The sequence below is a fragment of the Bos grunniens genome, chromosome 19, assembly GCF_055505025.1.
Source record: "Bos grunniens cultivar Pamir isolate PY7600 chromosome 19, Bosgru_T2T1.0, whole genome shotgun sequence".
In the NCBI taxonomy this organism is placed as follows: Eukaryota; Metazoa; Chordata; class Mammalia; order Artiodactyla; family Bovidae; genus Bos; species Bos grunniens.
Window position 1 is genome coordinate 40,095,749 of NC_141183.1, and position 26,275 is coordinate 40,122,023.

Here is a 26,275-nt window from a genome sequence, read left to right on the forward strand (position 1 = left end):
CTTTGTATTGTAAATATTTAAAATTTTCTATGTATTATTAGGTTTTGACTGCCCTCGCTAGGGGAGATTGCCCCTCCCTGGGCTCACCAATTCTTAGATACAGAAAAGGACCCAGCCTGAGTGAGCCTTGGATCTGCAAGGCAGATAGATCCCTACTCTATCTGCCCCCTCAGCCCAGGAAGCCATCTTCCTTTGCCTGATCATCCCAGGGCCGGATGCTAGGTGCCTGGGGACCCCTTCACAGCCCAGAGCCCTTGGCGGTTATTCACACTAGTTGATCCTAAACTGTACCCCATGCCTTGCCTTGCCCGTCCTGAGGAAACCCCACTAGCGACCGTGGCGTAAGCACTCCCCTCACTCTGTCGTCTGCTTCCTGACCACCCTGGTGTCTTCCTCATGTGACCCTGCATGGCGATTTCTGCTTGTAGGATTTGTTAGTACAATAAACTGTTTTTCTGAGGCTGTTTCCTCATTACTGTAAATGACCCAATGCAAAACAGGCTTTCATGTAACATGTATTGTATCCGTAGTGTCTCCCTTTGTATTGCTTAGTATGCCATTGTGTGAATCTACCAGAATTGGTTAATCCACTCACCAATTGATGGACATTTGGACCCTTTTCAGGTTTTGGCTAGTATGGATAACACCACTATAAACATTTGCAAACAAGTCTGCATGGACTTAAGTTTTCCTCTATCTTGAGTAAATACCTGGGATTAGATTCCTGAGTCAGGTTGCCAGGCTGTTCTCAAGTGGCTGTGTTGTTTCCCATTCTCACCAGCCATGTATGAGAGTTCCAGCAGGACTCCGTTTGATGTTGCCATTTCTTTAAAATGTATGCATTCTATTGGTTTTATAGTGATACCTTGTTCTAGTTTTAAGTTGCATTTTCCTGATGACCAGTGATGCTAGGCATCTTTGCATGTGCTTGTTGGTCATTCCTGTCCCTCTCTTTTGTGTTAGACTTTATATATATATATATATATATATATTTTTTTTTTTATGGATTCAAGTTGATTTACAATGTGTTAATTTCGGGTGTACATAGATTATTTCTTAGAGTAGTTTAAGGAACAACAAAATTGAGGGGAAATTACAGAGAGTTCCCATATACCTCCCCCACAATCAGTATCCCTCACCAGAGTGGGACATTTGTTAAAATTGATGAGCCTACTCCGACACTTCGTTACCACCCAGAGTCCATTGTTTACATTCGGATTTATCCTGGGTGTTGTATATTCTGTGAGTTTGGACACATGTATATTCATCATTATAATATACATAATATTTCTACTGCCTTAAAAAATCCTCTGTGCTCTACCTGTTCACCCATCCTTCCCAACTACTGATCTTTTACCATCTCTATAGTTTTGCCTTTTCCAGAATGCCATATAGTTGGAATCGTACACTATGTAGCATTTTCTGGTTGTCTTCTTTAACTTCAGATCAGATCAGATCATTTGCTCAGTCGTGTCGGACTCTTTGCGACCCCATGAATCACAGCACGCCAGGCCTCCCTCTCCATCACCAACTCCTGGAGTTCTCTCAGACTCATGTCCATCGAGTCAGTGATGCCATCCAGCCATCTCATCTTCTGTCGTCCCCTTCTCCTCCTGCCCCCAATCCCTCCCAGCATCAGAGTCTTTTCCAATGAGTCAACTCTTTGCATGAGGTGGCCAAAGTACTGGAGTTTCAGCTTTAGCATCATTCCTTCCAAAGAAATCCCAGGGCTGATCTCCTTCAGAATGGACTGGTTGGATCTCCTTGTAGTCCAAGGGACTCTCAAGAGTCTTCTCCAACACCACAGGTCAAAAGCATCAATTCTTCGGCGCTCAGCCTTCTTCACAGTCCAACTCTCACATCCATACATGACCACAGGAAAAACCATAGCCTTGACTAGACGGACCTTTGTTGGCAAAGTAATGTCTCTGCTTTTGAATTCTCCATGTCTTTTCATGGCTTAACAGCTCATTTCTTTTTAGTGCTGAATAATATTACATTGTCTGAACATACCACAGTTTATTTATCCATTCACCTGCTGAAGGGCATCTTGATTGCTTCCAAGTTTTGACAGTTATGAACAAAGCTGCTATAGACATCAGTGTGCATATCTTTGTGTGGACATAAGTTTTCAGCTTCTTTGAATAAATGCCAAGGAGCACGATTGCTGGATCACATGGTAAGAGTATATTTGGAAGACTCCCAAAGTGGCTTGACCTTTTTTGTCTTTGAACTGACAGAATGAGAGTTTCTGTTGCCCTGCACACTCACCAGCATTTGGTGTTGTCCGTGTTCTGGATTTTTGCCATTCTGATAGGTGTGCAGGGGTATCTCATTAGTTTCTGCTTCCTTGATGACATATGATATGGAGCGTCTTTTCAAATGCCTGTTTATCATCTGTATTTCTTCTTTGATTGGTATCTTGTTAGGGTCTTTGGCTCATTTTAAAATCAGATTGGTTGTTTTCATATTGTTGATTTATAAGTGTTCTTTGTATATTTCAGATAACAGATAGGTGTTCTGTATTTTCTCCCAGTCTGTGACTTGTCTTTTCACACTCTTGACATATCTTTCACAAAGTTTAATGACATCCAGATTGTCAATTATTTCTTTCACGGATCCTCCCTTTGGTGTGGTATCTAAATCATTGTTACTGCCAAATCCAAGGTCATCTAGATTTTCTCTTATATTATCTTCTAGGTTTTATGTTTTACATTTAGGTCTGTGATCCATTTTGAGTTAATTTTTGTAAATGATACAAGGTTTGTGTATAGTTTTGGGTTTTGGGGGTTTTTTTGCATATGATGTCCAATTCCAGCACCACTTGTTGAAAAGATTATCTTTGCACCTTTTTATTTCTGATATTAGGAATCTGTGTCCTCTCTTTTTATTTTTTCCTTTCTCCTTAGCCTGGCTAGAGGCTTATTGAATTTATTGATCTTTTTAAAGGACCAACTTTTGACATAATTGATTTTTCTCTATCGATTTCCTGATTTCAATTTTTATTATTTCTTCTGTTTGCTTTAGATTTAATTTACTCTTTTAGCTTCCTGAGGTAGAAGCTTAGATGATTGATTTTAGATTTTTCTTTTCTAATGTATTCATTCAGTGCTATAAATTTCCCTGTAAGCACTGCTTTCACTACACAAACTTTAACAAATTGTATTTTTGTTTTCATTTAGTTCAAAATGCTGTTTAATTTCTCTTGAGATAGCTTCTTTGACCCATGTGTTATATATAAATGTATTATTTAATCTCCAAGTACTTGGGGATTTTCTAGCTCTCTTTCTGTTACTGAGTTCAAGTTTAATTCCCTTGTGGACTAAGAGCAGATGTTGTATGATTTTTATTCCTTTAAACTTTGTTAAAATGTATTTTATGGCTCAGAGCAGTCTATCTTGGTGAATATTCTGTGTGATCTTGAGAAGATGAATAGTTTATGTATGTCAGTTATATCCAATTGATTGATGGTGTTGTTGAGTTCAGCTATGTCTTGTCTTATTTTTGCCAGCCAGATCTGTGCGTTCTGATAGAGGGTTATTGAAATTTCCATCTCTAAAAGAAGGTTCATCTGTTTCTTCTTGCAGCTCTATCAGTTTTTGCCTCATGTAGCTTGATGCTCTGTTAAGTACAAACACATTAAGGATTGTTATGTCTTCTTGGAGAACTGTCCCCATTTTAGCTTAGAATAATGCCCCTCTTTATTCTTGATAACTTGTCTTGCTCTGAAGTCAGCTGTGTCTGAAACAAGTATTTCACTTCTCTCTCTTCTTGCTTGCATAGTTTCTTAACACAAGTTGGATGTAATTCTTATTTATAGGTAGGGTGTATCTTTTTCTGACTTCTTTGAGGATTTTTTTTAATCTTTGATTTTATTAAAAGTCATACACCTAGGTGCAGTTTCTGAATATTTTTTTCTGCTCAGTGTTCTGTTAGCTTTCTGGATCTGTGGTTCAGTATCTAACTGAATTAATTTGGGGAAATTCTCAGTCATTATTGTTTCAGATATTTCTTCTGTTCTTTTTTCTTTCTTTTCCTTCTAGATTTCCATTACACAGATTTTACATCTTTTGTAGTTGTCCCACAGTTCCTGAATATTATATTCTGGTGGTTGGTTTTTTTTCTCTCTCTGTTTTTCACTTTTGGCAGTTTCTATTGAGGTATCCCCAGACTAAAGTCTTTCCTCAGCTGTCTCTAATCTACTAATCAGCCCATCAAAGGCGTTGTTCCTTTCCATTATAGCGTTTTTGATCTTTTTCATTTTTCTTTGGTTCTTAGAATCTCCTTCTCTCTGCTTACATTACGCATCTGTTCTTGCATGCTGTCTACTTTAGCCATTAGGGCCCTTAGCATCTTAATCATTGTTATTATATTCCTAGTTTGATAACACCCAATATCCTTGTCATGTCTGGTTCTGATGGTTTCTCTGCCTGTCAGACTGTTGGGTTTTTTTTTTTCTTTTTGCCTTTTAGTGTGTCTTATAATTAAAATAGGAAGACATGATGTACTTGGTCAAAGGAACTGCTCTTACAGGTCTTTAGTAATGCCATGGTAAGGTGTGGAGGAGGGGAAGCATTCTATAGTCCCCTGAGTAGGTTTTAGCCCTTCAGTGATCCCATCCCTCTGGGTTGTGATCTACACACATGCTTCTCAGTTTTTTCCCCTGCTTTGGTGGGAAAGGATGCCTAGAGTATGCTGGAGTTGGATGATATCCCTCCTCTGGGTCAGTCAGGCTCTGATAAAACCCCAAGAGGTCAGGCTCTGGCTAATTGGTTTCTCCTGGGGGCAGACTTTTTTAAGAACAGGATGCCCTAGTCTAATTCAAAATGGTTCCTTTTCCTCTCCCCCAGCCAGAAGCGTAAGGGAATTTTTCCTTTTACTCACTGTAAGAACCTGATCAAGTTCCCAGATAATATATATAAAAGCATGGCGTCGCTGATGAGTGGGCACCCCTGGAGTTTTTATTTCTCAGACTCGTCAATGCTGAGTCTCTGGCAAGTTGTCAGTTTCAGTGCAGGTTTCTCTACCTCAGCACTGGTGGTTCCCGTGGAGATGTTTGCTGGTGGGTTTCTGCTTTAGTAAGTTGTTGCTTCTTTGTATTTGTCTGCCTGTCTCCAATTTTAGAGGCCCTATGAGTACTTCTGTTATGGATTTAAGAAGAGTTTGTTCAGCTCTTGTTTAGACAAAGTGGTGACTTACTGCTTCTTACATGGCTTATGGGATCTTAGTTCCCCAACCAAGGATTGAACCTTGGGCCCTTGGCAGTGAGAGCATGGAGTCCTAACCACTGGACCACCAGGGAGTTCTCCTTTCTGTCCTTTAAAGTTGTTGTTCTGTTGTCTTCTGGTTTGCATTATTTCTGATGAGAGGTTGATATTAAATGTTTATGTTTATCTTTCTTCTTTTGAACAAAAAGTCTCTACCCACCCCCTGATTTTAAGATTTCCTTTTTGTCTCTGATTTTTGGTACTTTGATTATGAAGTGCCTTAGTATGGTTTGGTTTGGTTTAATTTTTATTTTATATTTTATAGTTGATTAACAGTGTTGTGTTAGTTTCATGTGTGCAGCAAAGAGATTCCATTATAGATATCAATTCTTTTTAAATTCTTTTCCCATTTAGGTTGTTACAGAGTATTGAGCAAAGGTCTTTGTGCTATACGGTGGGTCCTTGTTGGTTATGTATTTTAAATATATAATATGGTTTTATTTTATGTTTCTAATGTGGGAAGTTCATTGAACTTATATATGTTTATAGTTTTTATCCGTTTGGGAAAAATTTTGATCTTTTTTTTCAAATACTTTTTGTCCCCCTTTTGTCTCTTTTCTGAAACTCAAATTATGTGTACAGTTTGATACTGTCCCATTGGTCACTGGTGCTGTGTTATTTTTTTCAACTTTTCTTTTTCTCCCTCTCTGTGTTTTATTTCAGATTTTTTTTTTTTTTTTTTTGCTGTGTCTTCAGGTTCATACATCTTTTCTTTTGCAGAATCTAATATGCTGTTAATCCAATCCAGTGAATTTTTTATTTGAGATATTGTAATTTTCATGTCTTATAGTTCCATTTGGTTAGTTTTTATACCTTCCCTCTTTGCCTCATCATGTCTATGTTTTGTTATGGGACATATTTCTAAATAGCTGTTTTGATGTCCTCATCTACTAATTCCATCATCATCTTATTTCTTCGTCTGTTTCTAATGATTGATTTTTAAATCCTGATTATGAGTCATTTTCCTGCTTCTTTAATATCTGGTAGTTTTTGACTAAATGCTGGACATTGTGTATCTGATGTGTGGGGGTGCTCTGTTTCTTTGTAGTCCTTTAATGAGTTTTGGACTTTGTTTTATTGCTTACTTAGATTACTTGTGACCAGTTGGGTCCTTTTTCAGGTCTTGTTTTTGTAAGCTTTATTAGTGCAGATACAGAACAGCCTCTCGCCCCCTTAAAAGCAGCATCCTTTTCAGGATTCTGCTACTTGCCGCTTTTTTTAACAAGGGCTTTCTGCTGTAGATAGTAGAACCACAAACTAGCTGTCTAACCACAAAACTGAAGTCCTCGCTGTCTGGAATCCAGTTGTTGCAGCTTACTGTTTTCTGAGAATTCTTTCCCCAGCCTCCACTCCCACACACAGATCGTTATTCTGCAAAATATTCCAGGGAACTCCTCTGCAGACGTCCAGAATTCTCTCCCTGTGCAGCTCCTTCTTCTCTTCTTTTTTGCTCTTCAAATTCTTACTGCCTCAGCCTCTCTGAGCTCCAGTCTGCCTCAACAATTCAGCAGGATTTTGGGGTTCTATTTTAGTTTCCTTTCCCTGCATTGCAGCTTGGAACTTCCCTCCAGGCAGTAAGCTCTGGCAGTTGTGGGGCTCACCTTGTTTTTCTCTCTGAGATGATAGGTCTTCACTGCAGTTGTCCAGTTTTGAAAAATTGTTTCATATATTTTGTCCAGTTTCCTTTTGGCAATTTTCTTACTAATTAATCTGTCATAGCCTGAAGCAGAAATTCCGTATAAATTTTATACTTTGCAAACTTTTTAGAATAATCAGAAGAGATAAAATCTGTCCTTTTATGTTTAACCAGTTCGCTTCATCTTCATACTCCCTCTCTTGGGTTTGTATTTGCTATAGAGAAAACTGATTTCATGTTCTGTTGAAACTTTAGTGCAGTATGTATTCTTAAGTTATTTGCAGGTGAGTGCATATCTCAAAGTACAGGTCATGCTAGATTTTACAGTTTGTCTTAATATGTTGTAAGGGGGTGTGTATCCTTGTTTTTGTTATTTATTAACTAATTTCTGTCCCAGAGCTGAATGGCCTTCATTCTGGGCATTATAAGTGATACCCCTCTCTCCTTCTACATACATAAAGCACTGAAATAATTGGAGAAACTAAGTGACTTTTGTTTAAGTTGCTATGGGCATGTTTTCCTTCTCTAGATTTATTCTCCGTCTAAATACATTATATCAGATCAGATCAGTCGCTCAGTCGTGTCCAACTCTTTGCGACCCCATGAATCACAGCACGCCAGGCCTCCCTGTCCATCACCAACTCCCGGAGTTCACTCAGACTCACGTCCATCGAGTCAGTGATGCCATCCAGCCATCTCATCCTCTGTCATCCCCTTCTCTTGCCCCCAATCCCTCCCAGCATCAGTCTTTTCCAATGAGTCAACTCTTTGCATGAGGTGGCCAAAGTATATACAATTCTTGTTTTTGTCACTTGTAACTTGACTCAGTATTTGTTTGCTATTCTTCTCATCTTGTTGGCTTGAATAATGCTTGGTTTAAAAATGTAACCACATAAACAGTGTTTGACTTGGCTGCTTTTTTTTTTCCCCCCAGATGGTATAGCTGTATGCTGGGAAAGAAATGCAGCCTGGCTCCTCTGAAGGAAGAACTTCGCATACAAGGGGTAAGGCTTTGTCATTACTATTCCAGTGTGACCACTTTTGATGGTACTTGAAGTATAGAATTTTCGTGTATACCAAAAAACCCTGAATGTGTTTTTTGTTTATTTTTGCTTGCCCATTGCTTGTTTAGTTTTTTTAATGATGTAATTTTGGGGCTAATAGGGGCTTTTTGCAAATCATTAAAATAAGGCCTTTTTTTTTTTTTTTTTTTTAAGGCCTAAAATGGAGACTACATAGCTATGTCTAGCCAGGCTTTGCAGGCTCTCTTTCCTAAAAAAAGAAAACAAAAGAACGTTTGAATCGTTTTACCAGTAGTTCTCTGAAGGGCTGCGTTTTGAGTGTTTCATATATCTAACCTCGAAGCTGGAACTATAAATCGTCTCTCATGTTTCATGGGAGGAAGAAAGCCTACAACTTTGTTGAGATGGCTGGACGGCATCACTGATGCAGTGAACATGAACTTGGGCAAACTCCAGGAGATGGTGAGGGACAGAGGGGCCTGGTGTGCTGCAGTCCATGGGGTCGCAAAGAGTCGGACGCGACTGGGCGACTGAACAACAACGATTGAGTCACTGGTTATTAGGCAGCTGGGCATAGCTGTTTTTGGATGGTAGTGTTTGTTAACTGATAAAAAGAAAGACCAACCTATAATTTAAAATGAGGCAGCAGCCAGAAACATATTAGTAGAACTAACAGAATGATTCGATGCTGTTTTTTGGTTTCAGGTTCCTAAAGTCACCTATACTGAGTTCTGCCAGGGTCGGACAATGAGATGGGCTTTGGCTTGGAGTTTTTATGATGACGTAACAGTACCAGTAAGTTGAGACCTTCCTTTAGCTTTGCTGAAACCCAGTACATGGTGGGTTTTACTAGGTCACAAATCAACTAAATCTGTACTGTCTTGTTTCCCTGAAGTTTGCCCCAAATGCTTACATCACAATGGAGAGGTTGTGAACCAGGCACAGTCCTGGAAGGCTGTCTGTGGTGACCATAAAACCTTTCTCTCTGAATCTGTGCAACTCAGTGATTCTGAATCAGCAAATGTAAATGAGTTGGAAATGCATCTTTTAGCAATTAAAAAATTCAAATACAAACACCTTGTGGGTATGATTTTTCTGTTGGACATTCCTGAAGAATTGAAATTGAAGTCTGTTTTCTTTTATCACTGCTGTTTTCCTAGAGTAGCTGTCTCCTAGGGTTCCTGTGGATGTAGAAATTGCCATTTGGGATTGCGGGCTTTTGATGTGTAAAACTCAAGAGATCATTCGAGTAAAGGGTCCTGTCTTGACTTTCAGATGAGCACTGGAATATTGATGAGTTTTGAAGCTGGGTGATATAGTTCATTATCCTATTTTGTCTCCTTTGCATGTGCTTGACCGTGAACATTCTTCTGTAATTTTATGATCCACAAAATTCTCATTGTCCTCTGTGGTTGCTGCTATATGCAAAAGAAAAATGTTTTTGAACTGGTTAGCCGGAATAATTTTTCTAGGCTACGTAAGAGGTGGTAACAGAATAGCGTCTGTTTGTTCTCACTTTTCCCCTGCAAGAAGGATTGACTTCTGGTTGCCTGGAGCGGTCTGCCTTACCGTTCATGCACTCGTTGCTCAGCTTGAGCTGCCCCTGCCCACAGTATTTATGGAGGCCTCATACCTGGGCTTGTTCACCGTCTCCAGTCCCCTGTCTACACCATAGGCTTGTCCTGGGTGCTCCTCTCCCAAGGTCTTGGCCACGCTTTGTCTCCAGAGTCTCTCTTAAGTGTTGCTGTAACTGTGAGCCTCTTTCCTTCTCCTGTAGGGCAGAGGAGTAGAGATGTGCGGAAGTATGAGGGGACCGTTTGCAGGTGTTTCTGAATACATGAGCTCAGATTTGAAACTGAGCCTTCCTTTCCTGTACTCTGCAGCTAGGTGTGCTGCTGGATTGAAATAAGTTGTCCCATTCAAGTCTGAATGGCCTGTGTGATGGAAGCCCAGACTTGCCTCTGTGCCATGCAGTAGGGTGTCCAGAGGTTAGTGTTTGAAATACTCACTGATTACCAAAGATGGTTGTGCTTTTTTTGACCTCCCTGAGGGATTATCCTTTCTGTCATCCTCTAAATAAGAATACCAGGGTTTTCCCAACAAATGGTTAAAATTGTTAGTAATGCCTCAGCTTATCCCTATGCAGACGCTAACAGCTGCAGGAAAATGGAGCTGCACCTGTTTCCGAGTGCTTTCTGTTGAACCTGCTTTCCGCACTTGTTGGCACCACAGGCAGAAGAGCTGATAATGAGCTCTGGCACCCTCCAGGCCATCTCAGGGACCAGCGACACCCTTGCCCTCTTGGATTAACAGCTATTTCAGATCAGAGTATCAAAGAGCACTGTGTTTCTGTGGTAGTAAAACCAGCTTACTTTGAAAGGGAATCAGCTAAGCCTTCCTCCCTCCCTCCCTGTCTTTTAGGTCATCCTTGAGGCCTGTTCATAGCTTTAGCCATGAAAGACTGCCTCTTGCTTAAGGGCCCCAGGCTTCTGCCACGCCAGAGTACTCATCCCTCCACACCACTGCCCCCAACCCAAAGCTGTTAATAATGCATCCCCAAGTGTTCCATTAGGTGCACTTAAACTGCTACAGGGAAAACGGCAATTTCTGATTTGTGGTAACCCAGCAACAGTTTCTTAGCACTGGTGCCCTCGATCAGCAGCTGCTTTCCCAGGGGTCCCAGGGCACTCGGGAGGGCTTCAGTGGGCTGCCCTCTTGGTTCTCCTTCTCGCTACTTGGACCTCTCCCTACTCCCTGCTTTTTGAAGTGGTCACCTCATTCTCTCTTCTTGCTCCTGCGGGCTATGGCGGGGAGGGAGGAGCATGCTGCTTTAGGTGAGGAGAGGAAGCCAAGGACTGGAGCTGGTTAAGCAGAAACATTGACCTACTTCCCCGCCCCACCCCCATTCCCGCCTTTTTAGGGTAAATGTGCAAGTTACTATGGCAACTTCTGTTTTCACTTATCTCAGGCCTACTGGCTTGCTTCTGTTGGTGCTGAATGCTGAAAAATTCTAATTTGCTGCTGATTCAAGTGCCCACACTAAGCCCATTCCTCTTGTCTGGATTTATTTTAACAGCCAAAAGACGAGTCCTAGTGTTGATAAAATTGTGTCTCTTCATTTCCGACTGATGACAAATATAAGGAAGCATATCATAAGGACTGTTCCTTACAGAATTTTAACAAGCCGCTTAGAATGCCTCTTTGTCCGAACTTCTCGCATTGCTCAAGGCATTATTTTAGCTTTGCTTTGCTTTCAGGTGTTTGACACTTGTTAAAAGAAAAAGGGGAAATAATGTGACTCTAATAAATGGTATGTACTCTTGGTCTGAGCATTGCCCAGGAACTCTGGTTTTAAAAAATGAGCCCCCTCTGTTCAACACATTTCCTCTGAGCCTGGGTCTTTCTTGTCCAGGGAGTCATAACTAGAGGGCTTTCTGGAGAACAGATGGAGGGAAGGGGTCAAATTAATTAGGTAGCCTTGTTAGTGTCAGAATGGGGTTCTTCTGACAGTGTTCCACTTCCTAGTCCACATGTACTCAAACTAATTCCAGATAGAGGAGGGATTCCGTGTAGGTACTCAGGGGATGACACTTGGAGACAGGTATCAGGGTGGTACTTCAGGGCTCTCTCTCATTTTAGAGATCTCATCAGCAGATCTCTGGTCTGCTTTTGTCAGTATTATGTGTTGATTTTATTTATTGAGAGGATTCTCCTGTTAAGACATGGTTAGAGGGGATTCTCTGGCAGTCCAATGTTTAGGACTCTGTGTTTTCACTGCTAAGGGTGCCGGTTCAGTCCCCTGTTGGGGAACTAAGATCCCATAAGCTGCTCAGTGTGGCAAAGGGCAGGGGGAGGAAGGACATGGTTTGAAAACCAGTACTATACCAGACTATAAATTATGCTCTAAAACAGATGTGATGGTTAGGGATCTGAGCTATTTAGCAAAACCAAAGTTAAGGTTCCTTCTCTTGTTACTTTTCTTACTGTGACATTCATTGTGATAATACCAAAGAAATAAGATAGCATTTCCTATCGCTTACAATGATTAGCTTTACGAAAGAGAAGTATGGATACGAAAGTTCATATGAGTGAGTACTGAAATGAATGGTAGGAACCAGAATGGTGGAGAATTAGGCCATTCAGAAAAGAAAATAGTTCAGTCTGGGAGGACTTCATGGAGGAGGAATTGTCAATGTCTGACTCATAGTTGGTGCATAGAGTATTTGTTGAGTGTTAAAAGGAATATGATGTAGAACTTCTACTAAGGAACAGCATTGCAAGCATAATGTTAATCGGTATAGTAGATTTCAAGCACCAGAGATAGTCTTTGTTGCGATGTGAATGCTTCACACACATTATGTTATTTTATTCAAACCTGACAATAATCAAGTGGGTGGTATTATCCCCACTTTTTAGATGACGAAATTGGAGACTCTAAAAAATCAGGTTGAAGCCTTGCTTAGTCTGATTTCACAGCCTAAGCTCTAAGTCACTGTGCTGCCCAAGGACTGCCCTTGGTTCCATTCTAACCAGGTATTACCTACTCAGCAGCCACCTTTCATGTAACGGTCACCTGGGTTCATCCTGAGCTCGCCTTTCAAAGAAAGGATGGCTCCTCAGTGGCTCCTTGTTCCTCCCAAATCTGTTTTTGACTTCCCTTCCATCCTAATCACTCCCTGTTTTCCTGATTGTGCTGCCTTCTACGGCATTAGAAGTTACACAGTCTTCTTATGATGCCAGGGTCATTGCTGACTGTCATTACAGCCTTTGGTCACAGCCCTTTCTCTGTCTGATCCTTTCTGTGGACTTCCCTTCACTGCAGCCCAGCTCAATTCTAACTTCTGCATAAAGCCTTCTTAACCAATTCCTTCTTAACCATGCAGCCTATAGAAATCTCTCTGGACCTATCTTTATATATATTTATTTGTCTGTGCTGGTCTTAATTGCGGTATGCAGGATCTTTAGTTGCAGCTTTCAGGCTCTTAGTTGCTGCGTGTGGGATCTAGTTCCCCGACCAGTGATCGAACCGTGGCCCCCTGCATTGGCAGCACAGAGCCTTAGCTGCTGGACCACCAGGGACGCCCCTGGATTTATCTCTTTCAGTCATTTGTATTCTGCATGAACTTACTTCTGACATAGTTTGTTCTGTTATTTTGTTTAACAGTGGCATGGTGGATTACCCTAAAACTATTGCCGAGTGTATAGAAACTGTCTAGGTTGAGCAGGTTCCTTCTCTAAGTTTTTGTTTCTTCATCTGTAAGCTGGGGGTTACTGATAGTACCCACCACTTCAGGTTTTGAGAATTAAATGTATATAACACAGTGCCTGATACATATAGTAGGTGCTCAGTAAAATGTATTGTGTTATCATTCCCCACCGTTCCCTCTCACCACCTCTGTCTGATGTCCCAGTGATGTTGAGCCGCCCTGATGATTCTAAAGCAAATCTTAGAGTGTATTATTTCATCTATAACTATTTTCATATTTATTTACAAAAGGTGTTTCATTTTACTTTGTGTTTTTAGGGATTGCCTTTTTTGTATGTGCTATTTAGTTTTGTTTGGTAATTGTAAAAGATACTCATACGTGGTTTCAAAATCAAATCTCAAAAAGGATACTATTAGAAGTCTAGCTTCATTCTCTTGTCTCTTTCACCCCAATCAATTCCTGTTCTCCTTGGGTTACTATTTAAACGATTTTCTAATTTATCCTCCCATTGTTTTTAGTGGGGTTGGTTGTTTTAATATAAGAAAATACACAGTTATAGCCACCTACTTTCTTAGATAGGTAGTAGCATTCTACATAAACTTTTTCCCCCTTTTTTTTTTACTTTGTATTGTTTTTCCATATATCTAGGAATGATTACAGGACATTTTAAAAACAGCAACCAGTCAGATTAGATAACAATAGAAATGCCACTGGCTGTTAATAAAGAAGCCACACTTTTAGAGAGCAAAATACTTAGTCCACTTCATGGCATCAGAGCTGATACATGTATGAAAAAGGCAAGATGATCTGACTGTCCATCCCAGCGCACTTCTTGTGTGTATTCCAGCCAGGTGTCAGTGTTGGCCCCTTGGCTTTATTTTTCCATAAATAGTAGCCTGTGCTGAATAACAGCTCACAGACACTCGGCTTGTTCCTGGAGGATCTGGAGCGGTAGCCATTCAGAGCAGAGCAGGGAAGACCCGCATGTGGTGGGCAGGAGCACGCCTTTCCCCTCAAGACCATCCTGGAAGCTGCTCTGTTTTATTAAGGAGGCTGTGGCTTCATGCCAGCAGATCTTAGTGAATGACCCTCTTCTTGTCCTGCAGATATGAGGTAGATCTGTGTTCTACTTTAGCCGTAGTTAGCAGCAGAGCTTCAGCAGAATGCGAATGCTATACAGATTTGTATCAGGTTACACCTGATTGGAAAGTCTTCTGACTGGTTGCACCACTGAGGTCTAGAAATTAAAGGAAGAGTGAAGATTTAAGCAGTTTAAAGACAGCTCTTAAGACTCCACTCTCCCAGTGCACAGGGCCTGGGTTTGAGCCCTGGTCAGGGAACTGGATCCCACATGTGTAACTAAGAATCGCATGTGACAACTAAGACGTGTGCAGCCAAATAAATACTTTAAAAGAGGAAAAAAGACAGCTCTGTTAGGTAAAGCATATTTTTAAAATGTAAGAACTGTTTTTGTCCAATTCATGGTTTCAGTGTGGTAACACTTGGAGCTCCTCCCATATTGATGATTATTCATTGAATCCTTACAGTGTAAAAGATACAAAGCCTGTGTTCTCTGCAGAATTTACAACTCCCCACCAAACTTTCACATTGTAATTTCAGCTGGGTGATATAGTAGTTCATCTTCGAACCCAAAATCAGTTGTAAATTCACCTTCTAGTTTTTTACATTAAACTAAATTAACCATTATTGATTTTTTAAAATTATGCTTTAAAATGTTAAATTGTTACTTTGTCTTCTAAACTGTGACAGTTTGAGTATAGCACTCTTCATTGAAAATATTTGTGGTTTGAGATTTAGCAAATTAAGATAATCTCAGTTGGGGAAAAACAGCTTCTATTTACTAGTGTTGTGACAGGGTATAAAATAACCTGCTGTTGAACCTGTGGGGTTGAATTTAACTATTAATTTATTAGGACCTGCTCCTGTATTTTACTCTGGTCCTGCCTACTGAGAATTTTCAGTATGAGCAAGAAAGGATGAGGAATGATTGCTATAAGCCAGACTTAAGTTAATCTTTAATCATTTAAAAGCTTTTAGAGTTTCTAAAGTATAAATTATCTGTCTCTTGAGTGCTTACCCAGTTTCTGTAATAAAACTAGGGAATCCTCTGGTGGTCCAGCAGTTAGGAATCTGCGCTTTCACTGCCGAAGGTGCAGGTTCAGTTCCTGGATCGGGGACTAAGATCGCTAAGCTGTGTGACATGGCCAAGAGTAAAACTAACTCCTGAGAATGTGTGTGTGAGAGAGTGAAAAGAACTCACTAAAGGTCTTCAGAAATACCAGATTTGTTGATTGACCGTTATATATGGTACATTGGAGCCAGGATGCAAGGTAAAGGAGCCATATATGAGACGGAGAAGTTTTCATTTTTGTTCTGGTGTAACAAGGCAGCAAGCTGTCTGTTTTGCTGTTTCTGAAAGTGGGTCCTTGAGAGAGCTCTTGTTAAGTTTGATGAGGGTGCATTTCTCTCCTTTAAGTTCTAGAAAAGCCCATTCTTACTTTTGGAGGAGAATATTGCAGGAAATGACAGACGCAGCAATATCTTCACGTTGCTGGTTGGAATTTGTGAGCACAAATGATTCCCACCTCTGTCCAAAGAGGGATGAGGTGCTATCCTTCCAGCCATACTTGTAGATGACCTTTGGTGTGCTGTCGGGGATGGCCCTGCGACGGTGACCTTTCCATGGTAACAGCTTTGGATGTCAGGAAGTGGAAAAAATAATTTGATTCTTGTCTCCCATCCTCCTCTTGCATACCACCATCTTTTTTCACCCCCAGCTTAATAATCATATATCAAGCTCCTCAGTGCAAAGTTTAGGCCCTCAGTACCTGGAGAAATTGTGTTTCTTATGTTGGCGATTGAGTAATAACAATGCTGCTGTCTTGGTGCCCATATGAATCTGTCTCATCTTGCCTGAAACATTAATTGAGCGGGTTCAGACTTCAGGGCTTGGTCTGCCGCTCGCTTCTCAAGAGCAGGCTTCTTACTCATACACACACCCTTTGTTTTTGGTCCTTTTCTTCTAAGCTTGTTTTCTGTTCTTTAACTTCCCTTTTTTATTAGTTAATATCTGGTATAAAGAGAAAATGTTGATTGTTTCTAGGAAATACCATCTAAAAGTGTTCTAGCATAGAATAAACTGGCTATTTTCTTGTGTATGTGGGGGTAGGGAGTTGCTAGCTAGTTCCTACAAGGCCTCACCCAGTAACTGGACCTCACTGTGTGTGTACTTATATGCTCTGTTGCTGTTTCCAGGCACAGTCGGAGTTCACAGCCACACAATTATCAAATGCTTCTTTTTAGGAAAAGATCTTCAGAGCTGACTGGGTATTGTCTCTTTTTGAGCCTTTCTTATAATCCTTCTCATTTTGATCCTAACTTTAGAATTAGCTTAAATTCTTTTTCAAATTTTGATAAAATTTGTCTACAAGTCAGTCTCTTAAAGTATCCATAATTTATCTGATCTTAGCTAAGAGTCTAACTGAAAAAAAAAAAAAAAAGGCAACCTTTTACTTGAAAGAAATAAGCTTTAAATACAGCAGTGTCAGTTGGTTTTTAAAATGGAACTTGAGTCCCTCTAGTGGTAAGAGTGTAATTCACTTTCCAAGCTTGAAATTTAAAGAAAGAGGACAGTCTTGAGTTACTGGAATCAGCTTTCAAATCCACTGTTCCTGTGGGTGCCACTGTCCCCTCTCCCCAGCCAAGAGGCAGTGCATAGGTGGGCACTGGCTTGGCCTTGACATGCCTGGATTCAGCGTCCTCTTCCGCCCATTTAATCCTGGTGCCCTGGTCGTTCCCAGCATGTGATCTCACAAACTGCCACTCACCAGCTGCTCTCTTTCAACAAGTCTCAGCACATATCAACTTGGGCTCCGTGGTGGTGATTTTAAGCCATGCATTTTTTATTTTTTTAATAGAAAGGAACACAGTGAGTCCCCTTGGGGTCCTTGAGTTGCCTTGAAAGAAATAGTTGCACAGGCCTGTTTTGGGCATAGCAGGTAGATGAAGGAGTTATATACTGATAGAACACAGGCAGAAAGTACCTGGGTTTGGGATTCAAATCCTAATTTTACAAATACTAACCATGTGACCTCAAGCAGATTCCATTGCTGCTCTGTATCTTAGTTTTTCCTGTCTATAAAATGGGGAGATGGTAAACCCATTTGGCATAGTTGTTTTAAGTATTAAAAATAAACATGCCAAGGCCTTTGTTCTTTTTTAGGGCTCTGCAGTCATGGAGATTCCCCCAGCTGAATTTATTATAACGCATGAGATTTGATTATTTGGATGACCTTCGCCTATTCTCCCATGCCCTCTTGTTCTTTCAGTCACCACCCAGTAAGCGAAGAAAACTAGAGAAGCCAAGGAAGCCCATTACGTTCGTAGTCCTGGGGCCTGTGATGAAAGAACTAGCCCTCAAAGCATCATCTCTGGGCCCTGAGACAGTGGAAGGCATCGTGGTTGTGACAACATGGATTGAAAAAATCCTCACTGATCTAAAGGTACCTGGTTGATAAGCACATTGAAGAAGTACTTACAAATAATCTTTTTTCTCTTTTTTTAAAAGGAGTTTTCAGAGGAGAAAAGTGACCTATAAAATTGTTTTTCCTCCAAACAGGTCCAGCATAAACGAGTTCCCTGTGGAAAGGAGGAAATCAGCCTTTTCCTAACGGCCATAGAAAACTCCTGGATTCACTTGAGGAGGAAGAAAAGAGACCGAGTGAGACAACTGAGAGAGGTGCCCCTAGCGCCCAAGGACGTGATCGAAGCCCTGGAAGAGAAAAAACCTCCCCCGAGGGAGTCCGGCAGTAGCCAGGATGTTGCCCAGGGCCCCCAGGAGAGTGCCCTGGGGGGCCCTGCTCCACCGGAAGGCGAGTCTGCCACTGTGGGAGGCCATGGCCCCAGCCAGGACTCGCTTTCCCAGGAGGAAAACCCAGAACCCACGGAGGATGAAAGGAGTGAGGAAAAGGGGGACATGGAGGTTCTGGAAGGTTGTAAAGGCTCTAGTAATGGAGCCCAGGACCACGAGGCTCCTGAGCCCTTCAGCAGCCCAGCGTCTGAAAAAGGGAACCATCTCCAAGGAGTGGCTGGACGTTACTTATTCAAGTGTCTGATAAACGTTAAGAAGGAGGTAGATGACGCCTTAGTTGAAATGCACTGGGTTGAGGGCCAGAACAGGGATTTGATGAACCAGCTTTGTACTTATATACGTAACCAAATTTTCAGGCTTGTTGCTAGTTAACTCCAAAATTCTCGCACAGTTGGGAAAGTTCTATAAAGCAGCTTGCTTTGAAGAGTGGCCTGGGATGGGTGGCAAGCTGAATTCCATCATTAGCCCACTAGTAACATTATGTGGAATTGTCTTAAAAAACCAACAAATGAGTCAATTTTTAAACACCTGCCTCCTTTAAAAAAAAAAAAAAAGAATTACAGGGCATTGTAGTATGGTAGTTCAGAGAAAGAATTGTGGTGATCAGCATCAACAAAATGCCATCGGTAAACTCATAAGGGATTTAAACCTGACTTAAGCTGATCACCTTTGGAGAAGGAAATGGCAACCCACTCCAGTATTCTTGCCTGGAGAATCCCATGGACAGAGGAACCTTGTGGGCTGAAGTCCATGGAGTCGCAAGAGTCGGACATGACTGAGTGACTTTGACTACTTCACTAAGCTGATCGCCTTGGCCTCAGACTGGTTTCCTGAGGCCAAAAGGATTATTTTTGCAGTCTGATCCTGGTCAGAACTCAACAGTGCATCCTGCCTTCTGTGTCAGCCTTGGTTGCTTCTGAGAAGGGGTGACTTTCTCAACCCTGCCCGCCTGCCCCTCCACCCCATGGAGGTGGTATACCAGGGCGGATAGCTCTATACCCTCTTCTACAGTCACTTGCAAGACTAAAAACTTTGGGTACATACGATTGATGACCCCTGTGTCAGTCCTGAGAAAGGAACTAGCCTTTTGAGAGTCAGGGAGAGAAAGCTCAGTAATGCCAGGAAGAAGGCCTGATCAGGGAGCGCCTGGAAACGTTGAAGACAATCGGCACATTCCTGACTCTTGTCTGTTTTGGATGTTGCTTGTTTCAGAAACAGAATTAGGTAAGCAAAACTGCCAGATACAACTGCGATGCAGCAGAATGAAGCCATACCCGTGCCTCCAACCTGTTTAAAGAACTGTTTTGTAGCAGTTTGACTGGTGTGGATTTTTTTTTAAATTTGTTTCGACGTTTGAAGTGGAGCTAATATAAGAGTATTCAGAATTGAAAACTGTCAGTCCTGTTTGAATCCTGGGGTTGGGGAAGATACTCTCTTGGCTTTGAATGGATAAGTGATGGGTGATGGAAATGAGAAATGGAGCAAGATATATTTACATATAGTAAGTTGCTTAAGAAAGCCTCATCTATTGGCAGATAAGTTATTGCTAATCAAAGATGGTTTTGGCACAGGAGTTCGTTTGTAATCCCTTCTGTGTTTACCTGTTGCCATTGGAGAATTCTGAGGCCAGGGTAACTGTTCTTAAAACATGTTTCCTAATTGTGCTGTCAGGGCTCAGCAGGAATACCTCTGGGAACGGCGTCTCTTTTTTGTCCTCTTGGTGTCTCGGTTACCCTCTGCTGTGCTTGGCTTTTACTGCTTGATTTTATACCAGCAGCTGAGGGTTCTATTTATCCTGAAAATTTTGAGTACAGTGCCATTGCCTGCAAAGAAGACTGTAGTTAAGCCACACTTTTGAAAGGTGGCTGTTGGTTGGGGCATAAAACTGATGACCTTGGCATACTTTGGCAGCAGCTAGACGAGTCCTTCAGCAAAGATACTGGAAATGGAAATAGGACCATATCATACCTCTCCGTGGCAGTGGAGACAGAGCTGCCGAAAAGAACATACGAACCAACCAGTGTTCTAAGCTGGTCCATGGACCTCTGGAGAACCCAGAGCTTCCTGGGTTATTTCCAAAGGCTCTGTGGACATGTTTGGGTTTTTTTCTGGAGAGAAGGGTCCCCAAGTTAGAGAGAGGAGCTACTAACTCACTGGGGATTAGGAACCGCTATGCTGGTTAGCCTTTGACAGGAAAAGGAAACTTAATGCCCAGGGTCCCACAGAGTCCAAGATTCAGCACAGGGCCTCGGATTTCCGGTGATCCAGTCATCTCCTCCATCCACCCCCACCATCCTCTCCTCACCTCTCATAACATTGGAGTCATATGCTGGACCCAAACCTAGTTTCTGTCTTGATCAAATTTTAGGATACGTGAGTTAGGTAACGACTCTTCACTCAATAAAGCCGTCACTGTTGGCATGTTTGTTTCACTGTAAAGGAGTAGGACATGCTCATTAAGGATTTGGAAAGATCAAAGGAGGAAACAGCTTCAGTCACCCCTCGCCTCAGCCTCCGGGAGCATAGCCCCTGTTGGTATTTCAGTGTTTCCTTCTAGTCACTAATCTGTCTCTATAGATGGGGGGTGTGAGTGTGTGGGTTCAACTTTGGTTGTGTTCATTCTGCATATTCACTATGCTTTTTTCCTCCGCGCTGTCACAGGAGTGTATTATTGGTCCTCCTCACTTGTTCACAATGTATTTCAGCCACAGTATTAGCCTTTGTTAAGTCTAGTACTTAGAGATTCCCAGGGAATCCTCTGTGGGCCTGGAAGCACAAAAGAGCTGTCTTACGTCTGTGTGTGTTTGGTGCCCCAGGTTTGAGGCTTGGTGCAGTGGAAGATGCTTTATAGTTTAAGCTGATGCTCTTAGAGTTTAAGAAGCATATGGCTAGAGAGCCTTCCACTGCTGGAACTGTGAGTACAGTTTTTGCATTGGTGTGTCTTCAGTTCCTTCTCTGAGAAGAATAGTTTATTTCCATCTAATGAGAGAACATTGAAACATTTTTAAAAGACATTTAAAAATCCTTTCACTTACACATATACTTGATAATTGTGTGATATGGGGTAGCCTATACCTCTGATAAAAGGGGAAGATGAAATTTTTTTTTTTTTTTTTAAGAAATAGATTACTGACCTGTGTGTCATAATGTTGAGTGATAACTGCCTAAGTGTCTGGAGGTCAAGTTCATGTTGATGGATTAGTATGAAATTCAGTCTTTGTGGTGGTATCTTAAATTCTGTTCTGGTCCCTGGCCTGGGCGTCTGATCTCTTGATAACGAAAGTGGGAACAGAAGCAGGACTTGTTTTCCAAGGAGGGGAATAAGCTGCTTTTGTTCTTTGGAATCTGCTTTGCTTCCAGCAGTGGGTTCCTTCACCCCACATCCTTGCCCAGCTATTCACACACCAGAGCATACTGCTTGTTCTCACAGGGTCTGTATCTCTGTGGTGGAGTTTCAGCTAGTCTTAAGGGAGTGTGTGGATGATATATACTTAAAATTTTAGTATGTATTTTTAAAAACATGAAACCTGTCAAAGCTTACCATATGATTACACCTGCTTCTAAGCTCTGACGTGTAGTAAAATTGCAAGGGGTGGAAAAGATGCAAAGGCCTTTAGAAAATTCTAGGCCTCCTAAAAGAAGCCCCTCCTTCTTACTTAAATCCAGGTGTTTTCTGCTGCGGCCACACGAGGGCGTATGTGGCTTTTTTTTAATCAGCTTCACGGTGGGCGTGGATAAAATTGTGTCCTTGGTATTTTCTTGAAATAGCCAGTCACTACTCAGATAAATATTTTTATGTAAGCAAGTACGTTTTCACGTTAAAAAACTTAGAGAGATGAAAGAAAGAAGGGAAAACTCACCACCCTGTGGTCTGGGCATAAGTTTTCAACCTTTTTATGTTTCTTTATGGTCCCAGATGATTTAAAGATTTTTTTTCTTTCCACCTGTCTTACTACTCTAAAATAGACCCAGGCTGTGTTAGTCCTTTGGATCAACTTTTTATTGGTCTCTAGTTAATGGGGTGCTAGAAGGGGACATTTCATGATTTTACATAGTAAGTTTTCCAAAACTACTATTTGTGTCGCAGGAAGAATAATAGAGCCTAAAGAAAGAAGCTGCTTTCAGCATTCCTAAGGAGTCATCTGCAGAAGGGAAGTCTCAAAGGTGCAACACTTTCACAGCCACATCTCTTGGAAAAGTTGGCACTCAGGAGAATCAGTTTGCTGAATGGGCATTAAGCCCAATAAAAACCCAGAGGACGCTTACTAGTGAGGATGGATTGGCCTCTGCCTCCTGGAGCAGGGTGTTGATGGTCTTGAACCTTCTCATGCTTCCGGGTGCAAACCTCTTGGTGCTTGTGCCAGCACCGTATTAAGGAAGCCTGGGGGGCTCACCCTGCGAGCAGTGGGACCTCACACACATACCAGAGGGTTCCTGCTCTGCTCTGCAAAGACATTCAGATCCTCTGTATGACTCACCCAAATGACTAAAACAGCAGTTTATTTTTTTTAATTGCTGGTTGGAACGGCTAATGCTCCCTTTTGGAACGGCTAATGCTGCCTTTTGGAGGGTTTGCTTTTACTCCAGGGGACCATGTTGTGACTGAAGGCCTTGCACCTCTGAATGCTCTCTGAGGTGCAGCCTTTTCTCCTCCCCTCTCTCAGCCTGGCAGAACCACTGGGGACTCCAGGCTCTCTTCAGGGAAGCAAGGGGTCTCAGGTGCTGACTAGAAGCCAGGGAACTGAGATCAGGCGGAGTGGGCCAGAAGGTGCAGGGGCGTGGAAAACAGTGAAGGTCACAGACTTCACAATTCATCAGACCCGAGTACATTCCAGTTCCACTTACAGGGTCAGTCATTCTCACTGAGGCTTGACTTCGTCATACAAAAGGTGCTGGATCCTCAATTCCAAGAGTCATAAAATAGCAGTCAAGTGAGAGGAATACTAAAGCCCCTTGGAAGAGTCCATAAACGAGGGGTAGGCTCATTGCTTCTTAGTCTCTCTTGAGTTTTCACTTTCTGCTCAGAATATCTTCTTTCAAGAGACTCAGGTGAAAAAGCCAAGACCTCAAATGTGTCAGTGCAAGTATAGGCTGCCACTCTGACTGAGAGCAGAAATCCAGACTTCTGTGTAGTGGGAGGATAAACGGAACCAATACTGACTATCAGTCCTCTATGTCAGTTGTCTGGCTTAACCCCGCAAAGAGGCGTGGAGTCCCTGTGTGCTTTCGTAAAGAAGTGGCAGCTCAGAAATGCCTTAAATGACTTGCCCTAAGGTTGTTTACAGGGACTTGACCTCAGGTCCAGAGATAGGAGACAGGGATTTCATATCAATCTCGATTCGTCACAAGTGCTACACTAGGATGGAAACGGACTCCTGGGCTCCATGGACCCATCTCTAGGGAAGGAAGCTTCGACGATACGACACGGGGAAGAGAAAATTAAGTCTTAACCAACTCTGCCATTGAGCATTTGAAGGTCATATTATTTTCCAGCCTTTGATCAAGGAGCAAGCTTTAATAAAATGAAATTGCTTATAATTAGTTCTTAACTTACACTACCAAATCTTTATAGAATTTTGGATTTGGCAGTAGTACAGATAATTAAGTCGATAGTGAAACCACAGTCTAGTGCAAGCACACACTGGATTGGAATCAATGTAAAATAACTGATAATTAGGTAATGACTCTTTGACAATGCATAATTGTATAATAAGGGGAAGAAGGATTTTTTTTTAGGCAACGTCAAATATTTCACTTACGGAAAGCAAAACTGATAGACTTTAGATCTTGCTGCAGAAGGGTAACAGCCATAAAATAGCAAGTCGTCTTCCCCAGGTAAGGGAACGGACTGTGTGAATCGAGAAGAGGAAAGGCTGCCTGCCATCTGGTGGGAGTTCAAGGAGTGTGGCTGAGAGTGGAGGAAACGGAGCCAGGAAATTCCCAGCTGGGGGAGCCTTGGCCGGCTCCAACAGCCAGCCTGCCCCCAGGGGAAGCTGCCCTGCGAGCACCGCTGAGCCTGGGACAGTGGGTAACCTGCCCCGCTACGTGTGTGATGCCAGTGGCTCCATGTCTCTTGCTGGGAAGTGGGCATTCCCAGTCTGGTCAGGATCCCTAATTGAAGTCTCTTTGTCCCAGGATTTGCCTTCAGGGGGGCAGATGTGGGGCTTCTGGAGCAAATGCTGGCCTCTGTTTTATTAATGGACACTTTCATTCACAAAGGGAAGTATTTCCTCATCTTCTACCCCAGGGGCCAGACAAGAAGGGCTGGAGCTCCCACTCGCACTGGTGGAGCACTGCTGCTATCAAGTAACTTGTGTTCCATGCCTGCTGGTTACTGCTGTGCAGAAGTCGCTGCCCCGTGATGCCGGATCTTCTTATTTCTTGAGGAAAGCTGGAAATCCAGGTTTATGACAAGTTTACTTGATGGTAAATCTTCACAACGAATTCAGTATTTTACAGAAACCTGGTCGACCATCAGTTTGTGGCCTCTTCTACCACCAGGTGGTAGAACTTACCTAAATATTTGCTGCCTCCCACTCTCCTAACTCGTTTATTTCAGCCACTGAAGTCTGGTTGCTGCCTCCCCACCTCTTTAAAGAGTTCTCACCTCTTAACAGGGAGAATCCCGAAGATTCTAGTAGCCATGGGCCTGGTTTGTGCTTTTCTCTTACTCGTGGCCAACCTTATCCACTCCATGACTTTATACTGGTCACTCCTGCATTCTTCACACACAAATCTAGGCCTTTCCTGAACTTTAACCTTCCACATGCCTCACCTCCTGTCGGACATGACCCCCAGGACCATGGCTGTGCTAACTCAACTGATTTGCACCTGCGTCTCCTGTACTCTCCACCACATCCAGCCGGCTGTCCAGAATAGAAATCTCTGCTCCTCCCTCTCCTTCACCGCTAGGGTCTAAAAATCTTCCACCTGAGAAAGATCCTCCCAATTCCAGCCCAGCCTCTTCCTCCATCCCTGGTGCCACCACCTTAGCGCCCTTCTGCGTCTCTCACCTGGACTGTAAGGGTAGCCTGAACCGTTTCTGGGGGATTTCAGAATTAAGCAGCAGGAAAAGTGGGTTGGGGAGGGTTGGGGAGAGGAGTAAAGAAACAGGAAGGAAAACTAGGATGGGAAGTAGACCCAGCGCCCCAGGTCAAGTTAGTTGAGATCAAGACTCGGGTGAGGCTCTTCCTGGTCAAGCACGCCAGAACTTTCCCCCTTTAACATAATTTCATTTTACAAAAGTGATGTTTTCATTAGAAGATATTTATAAAAGAAGGAATAAAAGTTTACAATTCCACTACTCAAATGGAGTTGTTTTACATTTTGTTAGTATTTTTATATACATATATATATATTTAAGCAGCAAATGTGGAATCAATGGTCTGTGTTACTGTTCTATAAATGTTTTCATTCAGCAATATGTTGTGATAAATTTTTTCTGGTTATAAAATTAACCTGTGTGTCATAAAACTTGTGAAAATAAAAGTTACCAGAGGTTGCACTGCCCGAAGACAAGCACCAGTAATATTTTGGTTTATATCCTGTTTTCTTCACATGCGTTTTTGTGAGCGGCACTTCATGAAACCAGTTGTTCCTTATTGGAAATCGAGATTTTCTGGTTTTCACTTTTGTACATAATGCTTTAGTGAATATCTTTGTACAGAAATGTTTGTGTGTTTTCTTCCTGCTTTAGGATAAATTTGTGTAAGAATTACTGAAGCAGAAGAGATAATGTGCTTTTAATGGCTTTTCCGTATATTACCAATTTGCTCACTGAAAACACTGTTCTCCTTTACCATTTCTTGTCTTTGCCACACATTTGGTGTGTGGATTTTAAAAATCCTTTATCAAGTGATCGGCAAGAATATTTTCATTGTTTTAGTTTTATTATGGTATTTGCAAGGCCAAACATCTTTGTGTATATATTTATGTTCCTATAGTTTTTGTTTTACGAATTTTAAGTCACGTCCTGTGTTCTCTTCTCTACCCAAGTGTTCATTTTGTTGCTGACATCCCAGTGGCACAGCTTGCCAGCATCTTCCTCCATTTTGTCATTTACCTTTTCCTTTTGTTTATGGTGGTTTTGTTTTTACAGTCAAGGAGCTTTTAGAAAAGTTTATATATATAATCAACTGTGTCAAACTGTTCCTTTCAATTCTCTTTGCCTTTATGGGTAGATAATCTCTTTCACCATCCTTGGAGCCAAAAAACGTTTGCCTATATTTTATTTTGGCTCCTTTGACATTTTG

The 26,275-nt window shown here is 41.9% G+C and overlaps 1 protein-coding gene across 8 annotated transcripts in view; it reads left to right on the forward strand.

Annotated features, from left to right (window-relative positions):
* The window catches only part of METTL16 (methyltransferase 16, RNA N6-adenosine), a 69,246-nt gene extending 43,695 nt beyond the window's left edge, over positions 1-25,551 (forward strand). For 3 of the 8 annotated variants that reach the window (XM_086359738.1, XM_086359737.1, XM_086359739.1), the window contains 4 exons: positions 7,838-7,907; positions 8,631-8,720; positions 17,482-17,655; positions 17,772-19,415. In XM_086359738.1, the coding sequence (XP_086215864.1) occupies positions 7,838-7,907; positions 8,631-8,720; positions 17,482-17,655; positions 17,772-18,395 (958 nt within the window). In that variant the 3' untranslated portion in view covers positions 18,396-19,415. Of the gene's footprint in view, positions 1-4,452; positions 5,079-5,621; positions 5,662-7,837; positions 7,908-8,145; positions 8,388-8,630; positions 8,721-17,481; positions 17,656-17,771; positions 19,416-22,110 lie in introns of those variants that run through there. The other 5 variants (XM_086359740.1, XR_015148086.1, XM_086359743.1 and 2 more) reach the window with 5 other exon arrangements.
* Positions 25,552-26,275: the final 724 nt, after the last annotated feature.